This window comes from Astyanax mexicanus, chromosome 10 (assembly GCF_023375975.1).
Source record: "Astyanax mexicanus isolate ESR-SI-001 chromosome 10, AstMex3_surface, whole genome shotgun sequence".
NCBI lineage: Eukaryota > Metazoa > Chordata > Actinopteri > Characiformes > Acestrorhamphidae > Astyanax > Astyanax mexicanus.
Genome location: NC_064417.1, coordinates 11,455,432 through 11,477,791, shown reverse-complemented (window position 1 = coordinate 11,477,791; position 22,360 = coordinate 11,455,432). Strand labels below are relative to the sequence as shown.

The 22,360-nt window shown below is 40.5% G+C and overlaps 1 protein-coding gene and 1 long non-coding RNA gene across 3 annotated transcripts in view; one reads left to right on the top strand and one right to left on the bottom strand.

The window, feature by feature from the left end:
- The window catches only part of LOC103044112 (receptor-type tyrosine-protein phosphatase beta), a 117,819-nt gene extending 105,654 nt beyond the window's left edge, over positions 1-12,165 (bottom strand). Inside the window, exons 1-6 of one of the 2 annotated variants that reach the window (XM_049483852.1) lie at positions 12,015-12,165; positions 9,447-9,845; positions 6,269-6,907; positions 5,217-6,169; positions 2,560-2,827; positions 506-781 (exon numbers count right to left, since the gene is read on the bottom strand). In XM_049483852.1, coding sequence (XP_049339809.1) covers positions 506-781; positions 2,560-2,827; positions 5,217-6,169; positions 6,269-6,907; positions 9,447-9,845; positions 12,015-12,066 — 2,587 coding nt within the window. In that variant the 5' untranslated portion in view covers positions 12,067-12,165. Of the gene's footprint in view, positions 1-505; positions 782-2,559; positions 2,828-5,216; positions 6,908-9,446; positions 9,846-12,014 lie in introns of both variants that reach the window. The other variant, XM_049483851.1, reaches the window with a different exon arrangement.
- LOC125804701 (uncharacterized) overlaps positions 1-22,360 on the top strand; it is a 338,968-nt gene that overhangs the window by 125,066 nt on the left and 191,542 nt on the right. The gene's annotated exons all lie outside the window — the stretch shown is intronic.

Sequence of the window (22,360 nt, the reverse complement as noted above, 5' to 3'; positions counted from 1 at the left end):
ATATAATAATATTAACAGATGGCTATGGTTCCAACACAATTATTGTTTAACAATCCAACCTCAAGAAGGATGTTTACTAGTTTACCCAACTACTGTTTCTGCAATCCTTTTTTATACTTTTCATGTTCTGAAGAATATCTTTGCTTCATCCTCTGATTAATATAGGACACTAATTCTCCCCACTTGACGAAAGGGGGAGACAGGGGGGCGTTCATTAACTTGAAAAATAGAATCTAGGACTAGGATTAAGCCCTTGCTGGGAAATTAATTCAAAAATCGGACCTGCAAGTACCAGGTTATTATTTGTTTTTTCACTTTTCATTTGTAATGCTACGTGAGCCCACCATTTAGACCACTCTCGAAATCAGACAGGAATGCAAGTGACCTCATAACTTCTGTAGTGGAAACATTAAATTGCCATTTGCATCCCATCAGCTTGCCTTACTGCTCTTTTTTATTCCAGAAAGCTGTGATCCTAAACCTGGAGAAACAGAGAGAGGGTTACCTGTGGTTGTGGTCTCAGTCACGGCTGCAGAGGTCCTGTTCCCAGTCCTGGCCACTAGGTGAAGTGTGTAGCGAGTTCCAGGGGTAAGGTTTGTAAAGGTAATGGTAGGAACAGCACTGCTCGCCACCCTGGCCTTCCTAACCCCCCCTGTGCCAGCTTCTGAAAGAACCAACTCATACCAGTCCACGTGACCTCTGGAGCGCTGCCACACTACCCGCAGCCCCAGGCTAGTGGACCAATCCGGAAAGACCGCCAAACCTTCTGGGCGGCCAGGGTCTGCGTACAGGGATACATCTGGATCAGTTACACACAACTCAACTTTCATAGACAAACCTACACGGGGTCAGCTGAACCCAGACACTACAGGCAGTGTTTGAGCTTTATTCCCTGAATCAGTTAAATGTGTCCCAACTGCATACAGAAGGCATAAAATATATACTAATATCAGGTACTGATCTATTTTTTTTTTTTGACACACACTGACACACCACAATAAGGTAAGAATAAAGTGGGTTAGTTAATCAATAATGCCTTTCGGAAACCATTCAGTTTTTTTTCTCTTTTAGCGGACGAGCTGAAGGACACTTCATTGCTAAAAGGGAAATCTCCCAGCCCAGATGACCTTCACCCCGAGCTGATCTTGGATTTTTTTTATTCTATTAATTAGACATTGAAACCAGAAGTTTATATACACTATATAAAAAGACACATATGCCTCTTTTTATCAATGTCTGATCAGAATAACTCTTTCCCAATTTAGGTAAATTAGGATTACTAAAATTATTTATATTTGCCAAATGCAAATTTTTAAGGCACTTGTATTTCTTTTTGCAAAGTCAAAAGTAATTTCATGTGTACTTGGTTCCATTGCCCGTAAACTGCATGACTTGGGTCAAATGTTTTGGACATCACTCCACAAGCATCTTACAATAGATGGAATTGACTTTGTTATCCTTAAGCCACTTTGTAACCAGTTTAACAGCATGCTTCAGGTCACTGTCCATTTAAAAGACTTTAGTATTGCCACAAAATGTTCAAAAGATGTTGCATCTAAAACATTATCATCACCCCCCCTTATTATTAACATACAATCTTGGTAGTACAGAACAGAATATTTGGAAGACCTGAAGAAAGAGGTCTTTGGGGTATTTGGTGCATAAACAGAACAGATACAGGGGTATGAAAAAGTTTGGGCAGTGCTGATCATTTTCATGATTTTCCTTTATAAATCATTGGTTGTTCGGAACAGCAATTTCAGTTAAATATATCATATAGCAGAGGAACACAGAATATTTGAGAGGTGAAATTAAATTTATAGGATTTAAAGAAAGTGTGCAATAATTCTTTAAACAGAATTAGGCAGGTGTATACATTTGGGCACCCTTGTGGTTTTATTGATTTAAATACCTTTAGTAAGCTCATTGACTCTTCACCTACATACACAGATGAATTTTAATGCAGTTCCACACTCACTCATACTGTTTTAGCTGATTCTACAGGGAGTAGAGGAGAGGAGTGATAATGGTTTTGCAGTAAATCTGAACATGGAAACTCTTGCCAATAAGCAACTCTTAAATTCTTTCTGTCTGTGCAGAGATGCAGGAATGTCAAGGCAGCTAAAGAGTCATTAAAGGTTCCCTGATTCAGAACTGAAAGTTCTTCCCTCCTGTCTAAACAGCGCAGCCTCCTGCATCCGCTAGAATCGCTTAACAATGAAGACAGGAAATGACCGGTGGAGAAAACCTTCTGGAAGTAAATACTTTGTCTAAAGTTCATCATCACACAGCCTGCCTCTGAGTCTTCCTTCACAACAGGGAACTACGCCAAGATGCACGTTTACTAATGTCACTCTAGGCCCATTTTGTTCCATTAACAAAAATCCATTTATTTCTTCTCAGTCAAGTCCGGATTTAAGAATTTTAATTCTGCATGTGATTTCTGAAGCTAAATAAATTGTAAAAGATAGATGGACAGTGATAATTGTTAATAACTCACTGTAAATCTCAATTGATTTGAATTGGAATAAACTATAAACACAGGTAAAAGAGACTCACCAGTCTGGAAGTAGATGCTAAAACGTTCTCCATCGGTCTGAGAGAGGATTTCGGCGCTGTAGAAAGTCCCTGGTGTTAAATGCTGCAGTGTGCAGGTGTGTGTGTTGGTGTGTGGGCTGTTGTGTGTACAGTTTGTTGACCAGCCGTTGTGCAGTAGGACTCTGAAGATGCAGAAACCACCGGGCGCAGAAAAACTCAACACTGCCTGGTCAGTCCCAGCCACAGCTTTGGGAAGGTTCACCACACACTTCACCACTGTTGTGTCCAGCTAACAGAAAACAAAATTATGCCCTGTAAAGCTGGTCATTCAGATAAAATCATACAGGTAACAAACAGTTTATCATGTGTTTAATAAAACGAACTGTTTATCATGTGTTTATTAAAACAAATTAACAGTTACTCATGTGTTTATCAAAACAGGTGTTGGCCCTTGAGAAAATGAAATTCCCAACCCTGGACTAGGTCATTTTTGTGTAGCACAACATGTGCCCTGTTGAATATCCAGTGGCCAGTATGAGAGAATTGTAACCAAAACATCAAATTGAACTGAACTGATCCCCATTCACACTAACGAGACATTACATGAACATCAACATACAACATAGACATGTTCACTGTGAGGTTTACTCAATGTGTTGCAGCTATTTAGACATTAATGGCTGTGTGTGTGTGATTTTCAGAGGACAGTAAATCTATGCTGCTTCACAAGCTGTATACTGACTCCAAGTTATATATCCTAGTGTTGTTCCATGGAAAGATATAAAAAAAATAGTTGCGAAAATGTGAGGAGTGTACTCACTTTTGTTGGGTTCCTTAAATGTCAGAACTATCTAATACTAAATCAAAATATTTTTATTTAGTTACCTTTTTAGTATCATTTCTGTCTAAAGTGGTAAGTGATATTTGAGGACTTGAGGATTAAGGGAAAATATCCTTTCATTTGCAAACAGCATTGTTTTATTTTAGTCAACATTTAAAGCTAGTTTAAGACTAAGACATTTGAGTTGTATGTTATTAAAAGTAAATTAATAACATACTGCACAAAGCTTGTTTCTGATTAGAACGAAAGATAACAGTATTGTCAGCCTGACAATTTAGGTAAATTATACAAACAGTAAAAAGCAAAGACTCATTTTTAAGATACACCTTTAGCTGTCGTCAATATCCATAGTCTAGATTATTAAAACAATTCTGCATTTCAACTTTGTCTAAAATTCCAGGTGGAAATTCCATGGCATCTCTGACTTGACTTCAAATATCCCCTGTGCACGTATTATGTAACTAGCTAAAAATCTGATTTGTGACCAGTGTGCCTTAATTTTGTCAAAGCAACATACTAGTTACGAAGGAGAGTACTGAACTGGAGTAAATGCATTTCACAAAGCACAAAACATGCATTTTTCACATGCATCTTTAGCATATCATTTTGAAAAAGTCCATGTCTTTTAAGAATTTTACTGAAACCATCATAAAAAATTAATGAATTTTCAACTTTAGGGATCAGATAAATCCTCCCCCAGTCACCCTGAGATGAGCTTTATCATTAAAACAAAACAATGCAACTTATATTTGGATTTGTATCCAAATCTTTATTTTTAGCAGGATCTAGAGCTGATCTGGATTACTCTTTTCTGAAATGTCCTCTGTTTTGCCCTGTAGTAAACACCCATAGGGAGATACTGATTTTAGTGCTGAATCTTTCACATAATCAGAGTTTCCTTGCAGATAATTGGGAATGCATTAACTAGTCAACCAATTAATCCATTGGTGGGTGCTGCTGGCTCTAGTCCACTGCTCAACGGGCCTAAAATACAGTGGTGGTAAAATGAGTTCAGATAGAAACAGAGAAAAAACTGATTCTTGATTAAAAAGTTATTCAAGATTGGATACAGCCTTATAATTTAATCACAAGGTCAATCACAAATAAACTTGCCTCATACGAAACCTGGCTGCAGAATCTGTACTCTCATAGATTGTGGCATTAGCATGCTGGCTACCAGCCTACTGCAGCTGGCCAATAAGACTTCATCTATGAGAGTACAGATTCTGCTGAAACACAACCTCCAGCATTTTTCCCCCCATTACCACATCCTCATAACCAGTCCCATTAAAAACAGCTAATGCTGAGTGAGGTTAGAGTAGAGGCATTCCTGTGAAATGCAATTCGACAGGAAAGTCAAAATGTCAGGAACACGTTTCATTTCAATAAGAATGTAACTCGTAAGTGAGAAACATCATTTTTAAATTATGAACTGTGATTGCACTTACTGTATCTCCCCAATTCTTCAATTGTATGCCATTTTTTGGAATCTGCTGTATTAGGAAGTGAAGGCTTTATTTTTTTTATTAATATTAAACTTGGTCTCTCCACATGCTTAGTGTTATTTTTGAGGTTAAACTGACCGATTACGTTTTTGATGACAACTGTTGAACGGTCACCCAAATACTAGTACAGTGTTTGGGTAAATATTGATATCGATATGTAATAGTTAGTATTGGTAATGCTATATAATTGTTGAGTGCGTGGTTACAGTGTCAGCTGATTAATGATTTGCACAATGATTATATGAATGTTGAGTTACATTGCTTTAAATTTACTCGTTAAACAGGAGCTGCATCTGCATGCAGGTAAAGTGTGAAACTTTAAAGAGTCTCACCTGAAGCATGGTGGTGGGGTGTGTGGTAGGGGCCGCTGTTGAAGTTGGAGCTGTGGTACGGGCTGTAGTCAGAGAACCAGTAGTGGTGCCTGTGGTTGTGGTGGCTTCTGTGGTTGTAGCTGGGGTGGTGGATGTGTTTGGAGTCGTGGTGATGGAGGTGGTGAACAGGGTGGTGGAGGGTGCAGTAGTAGTGGTATCTGTAGGGTTGTGGTAGATGGTAGCAGGTACAGGTGTCTGGGCATGGTGTGAGGTGACAGGGGGGGGTCCAGCTGGAATCTGATGTGGGTTTAGATCTGTTTCGTTGTCTGGCACTCCAAGGAGTGGAGGAGGAAAAGCTGTCCATGATTTTTTCTCACCTTCACCTGCGGTTTTAGTATGAGATTGATGGCTGGATGCTGGGAGAGTCTGGGCAGCGGTGGATGGCTGTGAGGCAGTGGTGTAGGCAGGAGTTTTAGGAGTGGACGGTTTGGTGAGCGAACGCACAACCTGAGGGTCATTGGTAACAGAAACAGGGGCAGTTTTAGAATCGTGGCTCACCCTGGGGATATGGGTAATATCCAGCGTGGTGAGGAGCAGAAAATTCTGGTGTGTTGGGTCGGTGTTCAAGGACAGTAAGTTTGTGATGTTCCTCACGTCCTCCCTCAATTCGCCAGGGAGCTCCGTTTGCCAGGAAGCTGTATGACCAACTGCTCCATGCCCGCCTGCAGTCCTGTGACTGGTAATAAGGGGTCCGGGTTGGTCTGTGTAAGCTGACTGATCTTTATTAAGTGTTTTCACAATGTCCACAGCGCCTCTGGTGCCAAGAGTACCTGTAGTGCCCAAAGTGCCTGTAGCACTCCAAGTGCCCAGAGTGTCAGTATGGCCCACAGTGTCCAAAATGACTGAAGTGCCTAAAGTGTCTGTAGTGCTTGTAGTGCTCAGACCACCTGTAGTGCCCACAGTGCCCAGACCACCTGTAGTGCCCACAGTGCCCAGACCACCTGTAGTGCCCAGACCACCTGTATTGCCCGCAGTGCCCAGACCACCTGTAGCGCCCACAGTGCCCAGACCACCTGTAGTGCCCAGACCACCTGTATTGCCCGCAGTGCCCAGACCACCTGTAGCGCCCACAGTGCCCAGACCACCTGTAGTGCCAGCAGTGCCCAGACCACCTGTAGCGCCCACAGTGCCTAGACTAGCTGCAGTGCCCGCAGTGCCCAGACCACCTGTAGTGCCCACAGTGCCCAGACCACCTGTAGTGCCCTCAGTGCCAGGACCACCTGTAGTGCCCACCTTGCCCAGACCACCTGTAGTGCCCACAGTGCCCAGATCACCTGTAGTGCCCAGATCACCTGTAGTGCTCAGATCACCTATAGTGCCCACAGTGCCCAGACCATCTGTAGTGCTCAGACCACCTGTAATGCCCACAGTTCCCAGACCACCTGTAGTGCCCAAGGTGCCCAGTGTCACTGCGGAGCCAATGTTTTTAACAGTGCCACGAATGTCGATAGTGTCGAAAGTGTGTACAGTGTCCAATCTGTCAATAGTGCCAGTAGTACCTGTACTGTGTGCAGCACCTCCAGTGCTGGTCCGTTTGGTCCTGGTTCTGACCGTGTGTCCAGAATGAGTAACTGTTTTGTATCCACTCGTAACAGGGATACTCACTGTGGTCATCTGTGCAGTGGTCTTGCCAGTGGACAATGTAGCGGAACCTGTTTACAGATTGAAATCTCGGTTAGCATCAGAGGTGAAAAGTAACAAATTACATTTATTTACATTATTGTAGTTGAGTAGATTTTATAAGTAGTTTGTCATTTTTAATGTAGTTTTTAAAATAGGTTCATTTTGACACAGGTAATTTACTTCGCTACATTGGAAAACTCCCCATTACTGAGTAAAAAATAATTTGCGGGGAAAAAAACAATTTTCTGAATAAAAACAAAATTTCCGCACCGGTGCAATAAGGCAATAAGGCCATAACATCCTCATGCAATGCAAAATGTGCCTTGTGAACATCTCTGCTGTCGAGTTATGCTACCCATCGTTATGTGCTTCTTTACGGCACTGCACATGCACTGCACATATTAATAGAATTAAATCAGAATTAAATCAGTATTAATAGAGTGAGAAAAAAGTAAAAATTGTGTTTATACAACAAAACCTGTAGAGTATCAAATGAGCTCTGCAACATGAATAGGGTCAGCTAATCAACATAAAATAATGTCACCTGCATAAAGATGTATTTTGCACTCTGAGACAGAAACACAACTGGACTCATAATAAGGCTAGGGATGAGCGATATGGCCCTAAAATAAGATCACAATATTTAAGGGTATTTTTGTGATAATATTGTTATTGATATGATAAAACAAGAATGATTTAAAAAAAAAACTAGGTAGTAGGGGGTGGCATTTGAGAGTTGTTTTGAGGCTTCAGAGAAAAATGGGAGAAAAACTTGCAATTGGCCACCTTAACCCTTTTCATAATTGGATTCACCTGTGTATTTAGGTCAAGGGTCAATGAGCTTACCAAACTAATTTTGTTTTTCAGTAATTAGTGCTAAATGTATTCAAATCAATACAATGACAAGGGTGCCCAAATTTATGCACCTGCCTAATTTTGTTCAATTATTTATTGCACACTTTCTGTAAATCCTATAAACTGAACTTTACTTCTCAAATATCACTGTGTTCATCTGCTATATGATATATTTAACTCGAATAGCTGATCTGAACATCCAATGATTTATAAATGAAAATATGGAAAATTATCAGAGGTGCCCAAACTTTTTCATACCCCTGTTCATATATAATATAATGCTAAATATATAATATAATATTCAGCTAAAAAATGTAGAGATATATGTTTGGATTGCAAATTAATTAATTAATGAATTAGCAACTATGTATGGAGAGAAGGCCCGAAGTAAGAAAAGACCAAGTTTTCAAAAATAGGGTTGAGATCAGTTTTATATTCTGTTTGTATCAGTGTTATCAAATATGGGACCAGCGTGACAGAGTTCCTTCTGGCTAGAAATCAGCTGATTGTCAAATAATGCTGGTTGGAAAAGAAGGGGAATTATTTTTAGGGAAATTACGCTTTTCCAGATGTTTTGAGGGTTAGTAGAGCTTGTAATTAAGCTGACGTGACAGTCAGGTTCAGCTTTTCTAATGGCAGAGGTACATTTATTTCACAACTGTCTACAGGCAAGCCAATGACCTCGCTCCCCAGTGAGCCCAGCAATTCAACAAGCTTTATTTCTTTATTTAAGCAAAGAGGAGACTTCACCAGTAAATCAGGGACTTGTCTCCTATTCTTTATTTTTTTGTAGGGGGTATGTACAATTGTTAGGAAAGATTTACTAAAGTGGTTTAATGCCCCGTATAAGGTGGGTTTTGGCGTGTTGGTTCATTGGTTAATTATTATGTTATGTTAAGATTGCCACATATATCCTTTAGGTAATTAGATGCATTAGAGTGCCAGATGAGATTAAAATCCTCTATGACATGCATTTCAGAAGCACTACATTTGATAAATGATTAGCAATGTCATCAATTGCAGAGGGAGGCCTGTATATCCCAACCAAAACAAGAGAGATATTTTTACAGAGAGAAAACTTAATGTCCAGAAATTCATAGCATTTTTATTTGAAGATTAAGTATTTAAACAGATTTAAACAGGTAAAAATAGCAACTTCACATCCCCTTGAAGCTTTTTCTATTCTTTATTCTTTCTATGAAAAATAAAATGTATAAAATGCTTCAAAATGTAAACAGTGTCTCAGCCAAGTCTACGTAATACTAAATGAGGCTTACCAGTTTTTCACCATGTGCATGCATGTGTGTGTGTGTGTGTGTGTGTGTGTGTGTGTAGAACTAGATTTTACAGGAAGAGTCTGAGGTGTTCCTGTGAGGGGTGACCAGGCCTTGAACACAGTCTGTGTGGAAACAGATATCAATATGCGAATATGCGACCTTCCCATTATCCGGAGGATTACTGAAAGCCTAAAACTTTCGTAAGCCTTACCTACCAAGTAGAACAAGCCTACTGTATGTGTCCAAACCTCTATAAGCTAATTAAAGGGATGAATCAGTTCTTATCATGCTGTCTGTCCTTAGGTTGCCAGATATTCAACACAACTATATATTTTCAATTAACCCACTTTACACAGGAAAGGCTCATGTGTTATTCTGGTAAAGATGGAGTATTTGTGTGTGTGTTTGTGTGTTTGTGACAACACAGCACTCTTACCTGCAGCTGAACAGAGGGACATTAGCTCCATTCTGCCAGCCGAGCCCCTGGTGTACATGGTCCAGTTGGAGTTTCTAGGCTCAGTCCGGATTACTGCCCGTGTGCCTTGCTTCTTCAGGAACATGGGCAAGTGGTCTAGGCCAAACGTGCCCCACTCATCATAACACTTCCACATGGAGGCACTGCTGCAGTCTCTAAGCTTCACTAGCCGTGCATGCCTGGGGAGGGCGCTAAGGTCTGCCCACAGGCAGTGGGAGGTTTGGGGGTGGGTCAGTTTTCTATCCTTGGTCCAGAACCAGTGCTGATCTGGGTCAGATGGGTTGCACCTGTTGAGCAGCACCGCCCCCGCCTGCCCCGTCAGACACACACCTTTACTGGTGTGCATGATCAGGAAGCCCCCTGCAGAAACACAACAGCAATACATCAGCAAACATGCATATAGCACAGTTGAATATATTATAGTTGAATTTTATAGCATGTTTTTGTCCCGTTACCGGCCGCTCCCGCCAGAAATCGCTCCTTTTAATCCCGCGCCCGCCCGCCACATACACATTTCCGCCGCTCCCGCCCCGCGGTCCTTATAGGAACTGAATTAATTCAATTTAGTGCTACAAATGTACTTATGTATTTATTAAAACAGCAATTCAGTGCTGAATAATACTGTCACGTTTCTCCACAGTCCAAACACCTGCCGTCAGGTGAGATGCTGAAAATCTCCCATCGGTGGGTGTGTGTGTGTGCGTGCGTGCGTGTTTGTGTGTGCATGCTTGCCTGTGGGTTTGTGTGTGTGTGCGCGTGCCTGTGTGTGTGCGCGTGTGTGTGTGTCGGTCCATCCTCCGCTTTGAGATTTTTCTTGAGAGTTTTCCCTGTATGGGAATCATTGCGTGATTATTACAATTTTCTTAATTATATAGTAATTTGCGGGAGCAATACTACATGTTAATGTGATCCCGCTCCCGCATTGCCTGTATTGATTCAACTCTTATTAAACCTTATTTTGATCTCAATTTGGAATTTCGTATAATCGTGTTTCATCAGCTCTCTAGCAGCACCTATTTTAGACGACATTTATGGAAAGCACGCAGGCTCTTGAAAATTGGCAGATTCAATAAGAAATATTTTGTTTTTTTTTCTCTTGTGAAGATAGCAGACTCTACAGCACCACCTATTTTGTTCAGCCAATTAATAGGCTGTGGCCTTCCCACAAATTTTCCAATATTCTCGATTTTTGGTAGAAGTATGGATAATATGATCCTGCACGTAGCTCCACCCAACAGGAAGTCGGCCATATTGGAATTTGTGAAAATTTTCCACATTTTTCACAAACTCATTCAACCTCCTTGTAGAGTCTTCATCAGATTACCTCTACATTAACCAGCATAGACTACAGACACATCTGGTGATAAATTGTGAAGGAATAGTCGATAGCTGAAACGATGAGTTAATGGCGGGCAATTGATTTACTGGAGATGCAACACTAGACCAAATAGAAACATGAGCACGGTCAGAACACAGGTTCTTAAAAAATCATGACACTTTGATCATTTTACATTTTTTGCGTACTTTGTCAAAGTCCTTCTAGGGAATTTAACGAATACTCTTGGAATTTGTCAAAAAAAAATTCAAACATACATAATGATAAATTGCAAAAGGAATAGTCGATATCTTGAACGATGACAAAATGGTGGACAGCTGAATTGCTTAAAACAGGAAATGAATACATCTGGGTGTTGGTAGGTGTTTGAGGAGGTTAAAATGGATGAAAACCCCACAAAAATGTACAGGCCTGCTTGACTTAAACTGTGCTTTGATCTGAAATGAAAATTTTGAATATAAATACTTCATTGACTCTATAGTAACACCTAGGTTTCGACATTCTGGGAACGCTTAAAAACTCTTGAAAACTGTCAGATTTTTTTATATAACACTTTTTTTTCACATGTAGCTAGCAGACTCAACAGTGGTCCCTAAATGTTTCAGCTAATAAATTAGGTTTGGATGTGCCAAAATTTCTCCAATATTCTCAAATTTTGGTATGAAAAATTTGAGGTAAGAATGAGGTAAGCATTATATGAGTCTCTGGGTTTGTAAAAAGGTAAACAGGATTTTGTGAGGAATCACATATGGGTCCAACTTTTTCTCTTTTTCTCTTTTTCTCGGTTTGGCCCGGTATGATATGCGCCATTGTGCGAGGGCCCTACATCCCCCTGTGACAGGAGGACCCCTTATTGGTACAACTGAAGAAGAACTGCACGCACAACAACAACAAAAAAAACAGGGTTGACCTTTAAGAATGACCACTTTTGGGAACCACAGAACTGTTCTTGGAGAACAGTGGCTCATCTAAGGAATCACACTGAAGCACTGCTCCTGAACATTTCATGTTTGGGAGCATAGCAGAGTTCAGAGACACAGAACAGCGCAGTACAGATTATTTTGTTCCTGTTCACAATGTACACTACCTCGACCCAGTCAATAAACACATTAGGTAGTAAACAGAAAAATAAACGGTGAAGAACAATGTAAAAGAGTTTAGTAAACAGTCCAGTGGGGTGTGGAGGTACTTACAGGTGGCAATGCTGGGCAGCAGTAAGAGCAGAGTGTACAGCAGCGTGTTCATGCTGGCAGCCAGTGGCCCTTATTGTGCTGGACGAGTCTGAGAGGACAGAAGGAAACAAGGCAGGAAAACAGCCCACAGCAGCACTTCCCTCCATTCTCCCATTTCCCCAACACTGACACGTCAGACCAGTCTGCCTTACTCTAAACTCAAATCTGCTGTATCCGTATACTTGATGAGAACACACCCATTTCAGGTTTCCTGGATCTTAAAAAAATTAAACTGTGTCCTAGACACTGTCCCCTACAGTCAGATATTTTGATGTTTAGGTGGAAAGAAGGTCTGGGTCACACAGTGCTGTACTGAATTAATAATGTTTGTATGAATTCAACAGACTGCTACAGCCCCACCCCCCAAACAGTCATGGTATAGAGAACTCTTACTTTTAACTATTCTGTTTACTGAGGCTGTACCCCACCTTCTCAGATTCTGTGCGTGTGAATGTGTCTCAGAGGAACTTTTGGACCTGTCTAACTTTTCAGTAATATGTCTATTGGATTTTACGCCCTGTTCCTGTCATCCTGCTCTGCTGACCACTCTCCTGTCTGACCCCTTACCACTTTTCCCCTGGCCTTTTCCAGAAAGCAAAGCATTCAGAGCAACAATAAACCCAACCCAAAATCTGTTAAATACAGTGTCAGTCAGTGCTGTCCAGATAGTGTCGGAGAGCTTTTGTCCACTTCAGTTCACTCTGCTCTGATGTGCTTCACATGACCCCACAGGATGTGCCCTGCAGGACAATGGGGAACCTCTCTTCAGAGAAGGTCTAATGATTTCTAAGAACTCAGTATATATTAGTGATGTGAACATAACACACACAATTAATGTTTTTGAGTTCATTTTCAAAATCCTTTAATTAAAAAAATATAGTTACATAGACTAAAGTTTTATAGAATAATTTACCTTATCAGGACATGCTTCCAGCATCTATACTGCAGGTAGAATAGTTTTATAGACCATTTCACCTTATCAAAATGTGCTCCCAATGGAGGAGGCCAGGGTTTGTTTAGGGAGTTTCAGTCCTCCCCAATTGTTGGCTGCTTTGGCTGCCATGTGTGCCATGTTTTACTGGCCAGGAATGATGGTTAATGTTAAAAATTGGGTATAGTTTTTGTAGTTATTTTATCTTTTAAATAATGCGAAGGGGCAATAATATCTTAATGAATGTATATCTCAAGGTATTGGAATGCAACAGATGTCAGAAACTAGGAAAACCAGTTGCACAGCCACTTCAATGTATTAAGGTGAGTGAATTCAGTAACATTATGTTGATAAGCAATAGCGTTAGAAATATACATTGTTTTTTTTGGTAGTTATCTGCTGTTTGGAATCTCATTGGGATTTACCTTACTGGACCGGTTCCCAAAACCGCTGATGGATTTCAGTACATTGTAACTGAACTAATTAACAGATAAGTTCTCAAAGTGAGTTGAGGACTTTTAAAAAAAAAACAGCATGTAAAGATGTTTGCCCACTTAAAAGGGTTTCTTTAGGATTTACGTGTAACCAAATGACCAGGAATGTGCCGAGTGTGGGATGGAAGTGGAAGAGGAGATGAGAGTCAGATTTCCAAGTGTACGTTGATTTATTAGCGATTAATTACACCAAAAAAAAACACAAACAAAAATTTATACAAACGAAAGAAAACGATAAGTATATATATACAGATATTTACATGAGAGTAGCCGCAAGGCCAGTCCTCCTTACTTTCACTCTCTTTCAGTCTGCTACAAGCGGCTAGCAGATGCTGTATAATTACACCAGACAGAGCTTCCTTATCCCGAGAGTTTTTTTCCAACTGAGGCATTTTTTATGGGACATTAAGCCCCACCCTGATCATACCAACAAAGCCCTTAAGGGGAGGCTACCCGTTAAACATAAAACATAAAATTAACAAAAACAATGACAAAAATAGCGCTATTTAAGATTCACAGATAATGACAAACAGGTAAGTGATCACTATTTTTTACACAAACATTAATTAATTATTTTCTTTTTACAGGCAAACAAGAACCCCCAGACCCTCTCCCTCCCTGCAGGTGGATCCGTCCTACCAGAAGAAGAAGCCCCGGTCCCCTTTGCTTCCCTTTTGCCCCTCAGACCCTCTACACAGCAGGACTAAGAGTTAAGTAAATTTAATAAATGGTGATGAGCTACCTTGCCACATCACACAGCACTTAAAGACATTTACGCACCATTTTCAGACATGGATGTCCCAAAAGATTCCTCTCTGTTGTAAAAAGAAAATCTATTGTAACTTTACAAGTAAAGAAAAATGATTTGAACTTTTAGTAAAAGTCTGTTTAATTTTTTATCATTTTACTTGATCAATGAGAGAAATATAACATCTCCTGTCAAGTTATTAAAGTTGTCATTCCCTTTAAAAGGGCAGGTGGGCTCTGACTATAGCGCATTCGTATCTTAACAGCATGGTGCTTTGTTTGTTTCAGCAGAGGATACTGACCTGTGCGTTCACGATGTGAAGGTGCATTCAGCAGCTCATTTAAGGGAACAGCGATGTCATTTTAATCTTTATTCTGTGTATTGTTTATGTAAAAGCGGGATTTGCACACTTCAGAGTGTTTATTTGTGTGTAATGAGTGGGGGCTGACTGTTGACTGTTGTCAGGGTTTAAATCAGTCCATGGTGCAACTGTATTTCCCGCTTACAATTATTTTCCCTGAGGGAGGATGTGGTGAGTTTTACGAAACCCAAAAGGGAAAATGGAGGCTGTAAAAAACAGCAGAAGAGAACATCTTAAAGTCCCAAGAGAAACAGAAAGGCCTGTTGTGTGGGACAAGATAACCTCTTAATTACTTTTATGTTCCAAGGGCAGCAATTGCAGAAATGATCAGAACATGTTATGTATTTTAGATTTTGTATACTGCTTGATTGATATAATAACTAGTAAATTGGACCGTCTTGTACCTATTTGTATCATTATGCCTTAATGCCCCATACACTTTTGTCATTTCCTTTTCAGTGTATGTTTTACAATTGTCTTTTGTACTCTTGAACACTTTGGAAGGTGTGTGTCCCAGTACATCTGGCATAAAGGAACACTGCATTCCAGAAAAAGAACATTATACCAACAGTAAAAAATGGTGGTGGTAGTGTGATGGTCTGGGGCTGTTTTGCTGCGTCAGGACTTGCTGTAATAAATGTAACTATGAATATTGCTGTCTACCAAAAGATCCTGAAGGAGAATGTCCAACAATCTGTTCGTGACCTCAAGCTAAAACAAACTTGGGTTCTGCAGCAGGACAATGATCCAAAACACACCAGCAAGTCCACCTCTGAATGGCTGAAGAAAAACAAAATAAAGACTTTGGAGTGGCCAAGTCAAAGTCCTGACCTGAATCCGATTGAGATGCTGTGGCGTGACCTTAAAACGACTGTTCATGCTCGTAAACACTCCAATGTGATTGAATTACAACAATTCTGCAAAGATGAGTGGAGTCAAAATTCCTCCACAACACTGTAAAAGACTCATTGCAAGTTATCACAAACACTTGGTTGCAGTTGTTGCTGCTAAGGGTGGTCCGACCAGCAATTAGGTTTAGGGGGCAATCACTTTTTCACACAAGACCAAGTGGGTTTAGAATTTTTTTCTCCCTTAATAATAAACCAAATGCCAAATGTAATGTAAACGCCTTCGTTTAAAAATAGCATTTTGTGTTTACCTGTGTTGTCTTTTGCTAATATTTAAATTGATTTGATGTTCGGAAACATTTAAATCTGACAAACATTCAAAAAATCTGGAAATCAGGAAGGGGCAAAAACGTTTTAACACCACTGTACCTCTTGATTACGTTCCATAGGTTTCAATGGAGTTCAGGTCTGGAGATTGGGCTGGCCGTGACACTGTCTTGATCTGGTGGTCCTTCATCCACACCTTAATTGATCTAGCTGTGTGGAACTGAGCACTGTACTGCTGGAAAAAAACAGTCTTCAGAGTCGGGGAACATTGCCAGAACAAAAGGATTCATTCATTTGCTGCTGTATTTTTTAAACATTGTGTCCACACTCTGTCCATTCAGTTAGATACTCCTAACCAGTTGGTCCACTGTGTAGATGTAAAGTTAGAAAAAAGAAGCACATTTGTTGCTGAAGTTTGTTGGTCATCCTCTAATCCTTCATCAGTGTTCACAGGACACTGCCCACAGGACGCTTTTGTCTGGATATTTTGTCTGGTTAGTGGACGATTCTCAGTCTAGCAGTGACACTGGGACAGATGTATGAATGGATACTTTATTGATCCCAGAAGGAAATTCTGGACATCCAGTAGCAGCAGGTATACGAAGTAACAAAAAAGAAAGATAATATGATACAGATAGAAAATGCAGTAAAAATAATAAATTAAAGTATAGAGTAGAGTTAAGTAGAGTCTTTTTTACTGTATGTGTAATGGAAGTAGTGCAGTTAACACAGTAAAAAAACCAAGAACACCAGTTGCTGTGCATATTGAAAGGACGAATGATGTCAGCTATACAAAATGTTATAATAATTTAGCAGTGCAAATTGTAGCAAACAGTGGAATATATATAAACTATTAGTGCAGAATTTGGTGAAATTATAAAAATATTATAATTGGGCATCTCCTAGGGTGTGTCCAATGAGTGACCAGAGTGGTTAGAATTAAAAAGTCTCACAGAGTCTTTAGTTTGCTGTGCTGAGAGGAGTTGAACAGTCTTATGGCCTGAGGGACAAAAGACTTTCGGAGTCTGTCGGTGAAGCAGGACTGGGACAGCAGTCTGCCACTAAATGAGCTCCTCTGCCTGGTGATGGTGTGCAGAGGATGGTGAACATTGTCCATGATGTTCAGCAGCTTGCTGAGGGCTCTCCTCTCTGCCAGTGGTGTTAAGAACTCCAGCTCTAATCCCAGCACAGAACCAGCTTTCCTCACCAGCCTGTCCAGTCGTCCAGCATCCCTCTTGCTGATGCTGCCTCCCCAACACACTACAGCGTAAAAGAGGACGCTGGCTACCACAGACTGGTAGAACATCAGCAGGAGTTTCTGGCAGATCCTGAAGGACCGGAGCGTCCTGAGGAAGTACAGTCTGCTCTGTGTCTTCCTGTAGGGGGAGTCAGTGTTCACTGACCAGTCCAGCCTTTCCTCCAGGTGCACACCAAGGTATCTGTAGGACCTGACCACCTCCACATCAATCCTGAGGTGTTTATACACTACATTAGCACTGCTATGTCTGATCCACTTACACAAGCAAAATACACACTAACACACCATCACCATTTCAGTGTCACTGCAGTGCTAAGAATGATTAATCACCAAGAACCTGCTCCTGACCTTTGAAGAACAGGGTGAAAGGAGATGAGAATGCAGAGGAAAAAGATGGAATACAGTCTGGAATCATAAGATTACAATGTTCTCCTATATGGTAAATTAAACTGATACATTTTTCTATAATTAAATAAACAGTTTATTGTGTGCTTAAAATAAAAAAAGTCAAGGACATTACATGGTTCTCCAGTACCAATGCATTATTATTATTAATGAACTATTATTATTTTTTAAATAAGATTGTCACCATGTCAAATATTTGGAAAGGAAAGTCACGTCATTAGTGCATGCATTAATGTCAAGGCAAGTTTTATAGTAATGCTACTTCCATACTGAAATAAAAATGATCCAACCAGTACTGCTGAAGCTGGAAGCACATTTTTCAAAGGTCATGTAGTTTATTAATAGTTCAGTTTTTGCAGTATATTTTAATAACAGTTTCTTTACTGTTGCTTAGTGCTTCCACTCACTGTTTCCTTATTGCACCATTCTGAAGAGACTTCAGAAATTGTTGTAGTTCAGCACTTATTGAAATACTTTAAACCAGACCATCTGGCACAAACATCTTTGGCAGCTTTGTTTTTTGCCCTTTCTGATGTTTTTGACAAACATCTATAAATAGGCGCTCCGGTGGGATGATTTGACAAGGTAACGCAGATTTTCAGAACACCCCTCCTGACCACACCTGAGTGGAGCTCAGAGGAAAACACACCCAGTACAGGAAACCTGCAGGATAACCCTCAGAACACAGGCCATCTCTCTTCTCTCTACAAAACACACAAACACACAGAGCCCACAAACACTTTGCCAATGTGTTTTCACTGAGAAAACAGAGACAGATTTTGGAATGTTTATTTACAGCTCTCTGTGTCTCAGGCAGTGTAACCCTAACCATTGGGTATAATAATCTTACTGTCAAGGAGCTTTTAGAGATTCAGACGTCTGCATCCATTTCCCATCACTGTCAACATTTCTCACTAACTAGGAAAAATTTTCTAGATTTTTGCATTAGCCTAACTAAATCTAATTGGAGGCTAATGTTGCGTGTTGATAACCGTACGCTAATGCTTAGTGTTTATAATTGTAGGCTGATATTATGTGTTTATAACTTTAGGCTAATGTTGAGTGTTTATAACCGTAGATTAATGTTGCATGTTTATAATTATAGGCTAATATTGAGTGTTTATAATTGTAGGGTAATGCTAAATGTTCATATTTGTAGGCTAATATTCAGTGTTTTAAGAGGGGTAGGTAATGCTAAGTGTTTATAATATTAGGGCAATGCTGAGTGTTTATAATATTAGGGTAATGCTGAGTGTTTATAATATTAGGGTAATGCTGAGTGTTTATAATATTAGGGTAATGCTGAGTGTTTATAATATTAGGGTAATGCTGAGTGTTTATGGTATTTATAGTATTTTAGTAGGCTAATGCTTAGTGTTCATATTTGTAGGCTAATGTTCCGTGTTTATAGTGGTAGGGTAATGCTAAGTGTTTATAATCGTAGGGTAATGCTGAGTGTTTATAATATTAGAGCAATGCTGAGTGTTTATAATTGTAGGGTAATGCTGAGTGTTTATAATTATAGGGTAATGCTGAGTATTTATAATTGTAGGGTAATGTTGAGTGTTTATAATTGTAAGCTAATGTTGAGTGTTTATAATCATAGACTAACGTTGCATGTTTGCTGAGGGGTAATTTATAATTGTAGGCTAATGCTGAGTGTTTATAGTCGTAGTGTCACACCTTCCAATGCTTCTACTGACTTTTCCACCTTCACAAACTCCAACTCCCAGAATGCACCTCTCAATCCTGTGTCTCAGCCAGCCAATCAGCACCTGATTGTTAGATCTGCTTCACCTGTGTTCTGAGTAATTACTGGGGGTTTTCTATGTATAAATACAAGTCTGTTTGTCCTGTTTCTCGCGAAGTATTGCCCCTGTTATTCAGCTGCATACCGAGCGTTATTTCTTTGATTATCTATTTCTGTGTATGACCTATTTTTTGGCTTTTGTCTCTGATTTTGTCTTGCCCTTTTGGTTAGTTCATTTGGCTGTTTTGTTCTGGTTTAGACCCTTATTTCCTGTTTATTGTTTATCCCTTTTGGACTGTGATTTGGCTCTGATGTTTTGGTCTGTGTTGTTTGTGTTTTGTACTGTTGTTAGTACTCAGTTTAAGCTTGTTGGTTTGGCTCTGTTTATTAAAACCTCTCCTGATTTTTACTGCAAGCGTCTCACTCCTGTCTGTGGCGTCACAGAATACTTCGCTATCATGGAGACGGCAGATCTTGAGGCTTTGAAATCAGCTGTTTGTGAGCAAAGGCAGACTCTACAGCAGCATCAGCAGTTTTTTGAGGGCTTTAATCAATCTATTGGTGCTTTAACCCAGCTACAAGGAGAGCAACAAAAACAGCTAACCCAAGTCATAGAAGGTATGAAACAATTATCTACTCAAATACTATCTTTGGGTGCCTCTGCTACTGTAGTATCTACTCCTAGTCCTCCTGCTCCTGTTTCCCTTAATGAGAGTATTTTTCCTGTTAGCAAACCTGATAAGTTTGATGGCTCTCCTGAACTTTGCAAAGGTTTCTTGTTACAGTGTTCCATATACTTCTGCAATTCCCCTCCTAGCTCTGACCAATCTCGTATAGCCTTTGTGGTATCTCGTATGACCGGTAAGGCCCTAGATTGGGCCACTGCTGTCTGGCCTAATTTACAGACCCTGACTTTTGAGCAATTTATTACTGAACTTCGCTCTGTTTTCGATCACCCCCGTGAAGGAAAGTCTAGTGGTGAGTTTTTGTGTAAGATCCGCAAGGGTAATCGGTCTGTTGTTGAATATGCTCTAGAATTTCGTACTCTAGCTGCTAGCAATGGGTGGAATGAGCCTGCCTTGTTGATTATGTTTAGAAATGGTCTTAACTCTGATGTGCTCACGGAGTTAGCATGTAAGGATGATAATTTGAGTCTAGACGCTCTCATTAAGCTCGCTATAAGGCTGGATCAACTCTTACATGAGCGTAAGGCTAAAAAATCAGCTCCAGCTTCCAGTCAAGCCCACCAAAGAGACTTTTCAAGTACTGGTCATCCTTATCGCACCACTGGAGAACGCCTTAATGAAAACAACAGCACAGAACCCATGCAGTGCAATTCTTCTCGTCTGTCCCAAGAAGAAAGACTTCGTCGACTACAGTGTGGTCTATGCATGTATTGTGGCGGGTCTGGTCACGTTTTACGTGACTGTCAGTCCCGTCCGCGTAGACGTCAGGCACCGACCCCTGGAAAGCGCGTGGTGCCTGCGCCGCGCGCTAATGTGGTGAGTTTTCCCACAAAGGGGTTGGTTTCTAAGTCTTTCCTGTTGCCTGTTATACTGTACTGCCATCAGTCTGTCTCTGTTTTTTCAGCCTTAATAGATTCTGGAGCTGAAGGAAACTTCATACACAAGAAGCTGGTGAATCAACTCGACATCCCTCTTCAACCTCTGAAGACTGCACTGAAGGTTTCTGCTCTTGATGGAGGCCCCGTTGGGGCAGGGACAATTTCTTTTATGACTGAACCTGTTAAATTAGCTACCAGTGCTCTTCATGAAGAACTACTTAGTTTTCTTGTTCTAGAATCTTCTGAGTTTGCTATTATTTTAGGTCTCCCTTGGTTAGAGAAGCATGACCCCCTCATCTCTTGGTCTGATCAGGAACTACTCTCTTGGTCCCCCTTTTGTTTTGAGAATTGCCTTAAATCTAGTCTGTCTGTTAGATCCACCTCTGTTGAAAGCCCCGAATGTTCTTTAGAAGTACAGATACCTCGTGAATATCAAGATCTCAAGGAAGTTTTCAGTAAAAACAGATCCTATGACTGTGCTCTTGAACTTACCGAGGGAGCTACTCTTCCTAAGTCTAGAGTTTATCCTCTTACTCAGGCTGAGGAGAGGGCTATGGAGGAATACGTTAAGGAGGCATTAGACCAGGGTTTTATCCGTCCATCCACTTCTCCAGCAGCTTCGGGTTTTTTCTTTGTTAAGAAAAAAGATGGAGGTCTCCGTCCTTGCATTGATTATCGGGCATTAAATCTTATCACCAAGAGATACACCTATCCTCTTCCTTTAATCCCTGTAGCATTAGAACAATTGCGTGGAGCCACAATTTTCACTAAACTAGACCTTAGAAGCGCCTACAATCTCATTCGTATTCAAGAGGGGGATGAGTGGAAAACGGCTTTCGTTACCACTCGTGGGCATTATGAATATACAATCATGCCATTTGGACTCACTAACGCTCCCTCAGTCTTTCAAGCATTTATTAATGACATCCTCAGGGATTTTCTTGGTCAATTTGTTATTGCTTTTATTGACGACATTCTTGTGTATTCGGACACTCTAGAAAATCATGTTTGTCACGTACGTCAGGTCCTCACTAGGCTGCTTGAACACCAGTTGTATATTAAAGGGGAGAAATGTGAATTTCACTCACCTACTACCACATTTCTGGGTTACATTATAAGTCCCACAGGTATCACTATGGATGACCACAAGGTGGAAGCTGTAGTCAATTGGCCCATTCCTAAATCTGTTAAGGATCTTCAAAGATTCTTAGGCTTTGCCTAACGATTTCTATCGTCGTTTTATCCGTAACTTTAGCAGTGTTGCTGCCCCCCTTACAGCACTTCTTAAGGGAGCTACTAAGTCCCTAGTGTGGACATCTCAAGCTGAACAAGCCTTCCAAAATCTCAAACACGCTTTCACCTCAGCCCCTGTTCTCAAACATCCTGATCCTAGCATACCTTTTGTTGTGGAGGTTGATGCTTCTGAGACTGGTGTGGGAGCTGTTTTGTCACAGAGGTTGGGAAACCCTCAGAAATTGTACCCTGTAGCCTTCTTTTCTCATAAGCTTACTCCCACTGAGCGTAACTATAGCATTGGTGATAGGGAACTTCTTGCTATGAAATTGGCATTTGAAGAGTGGAGACATTGGTTGGAGGGTTCCAATCACCCTTTTCTAGTATT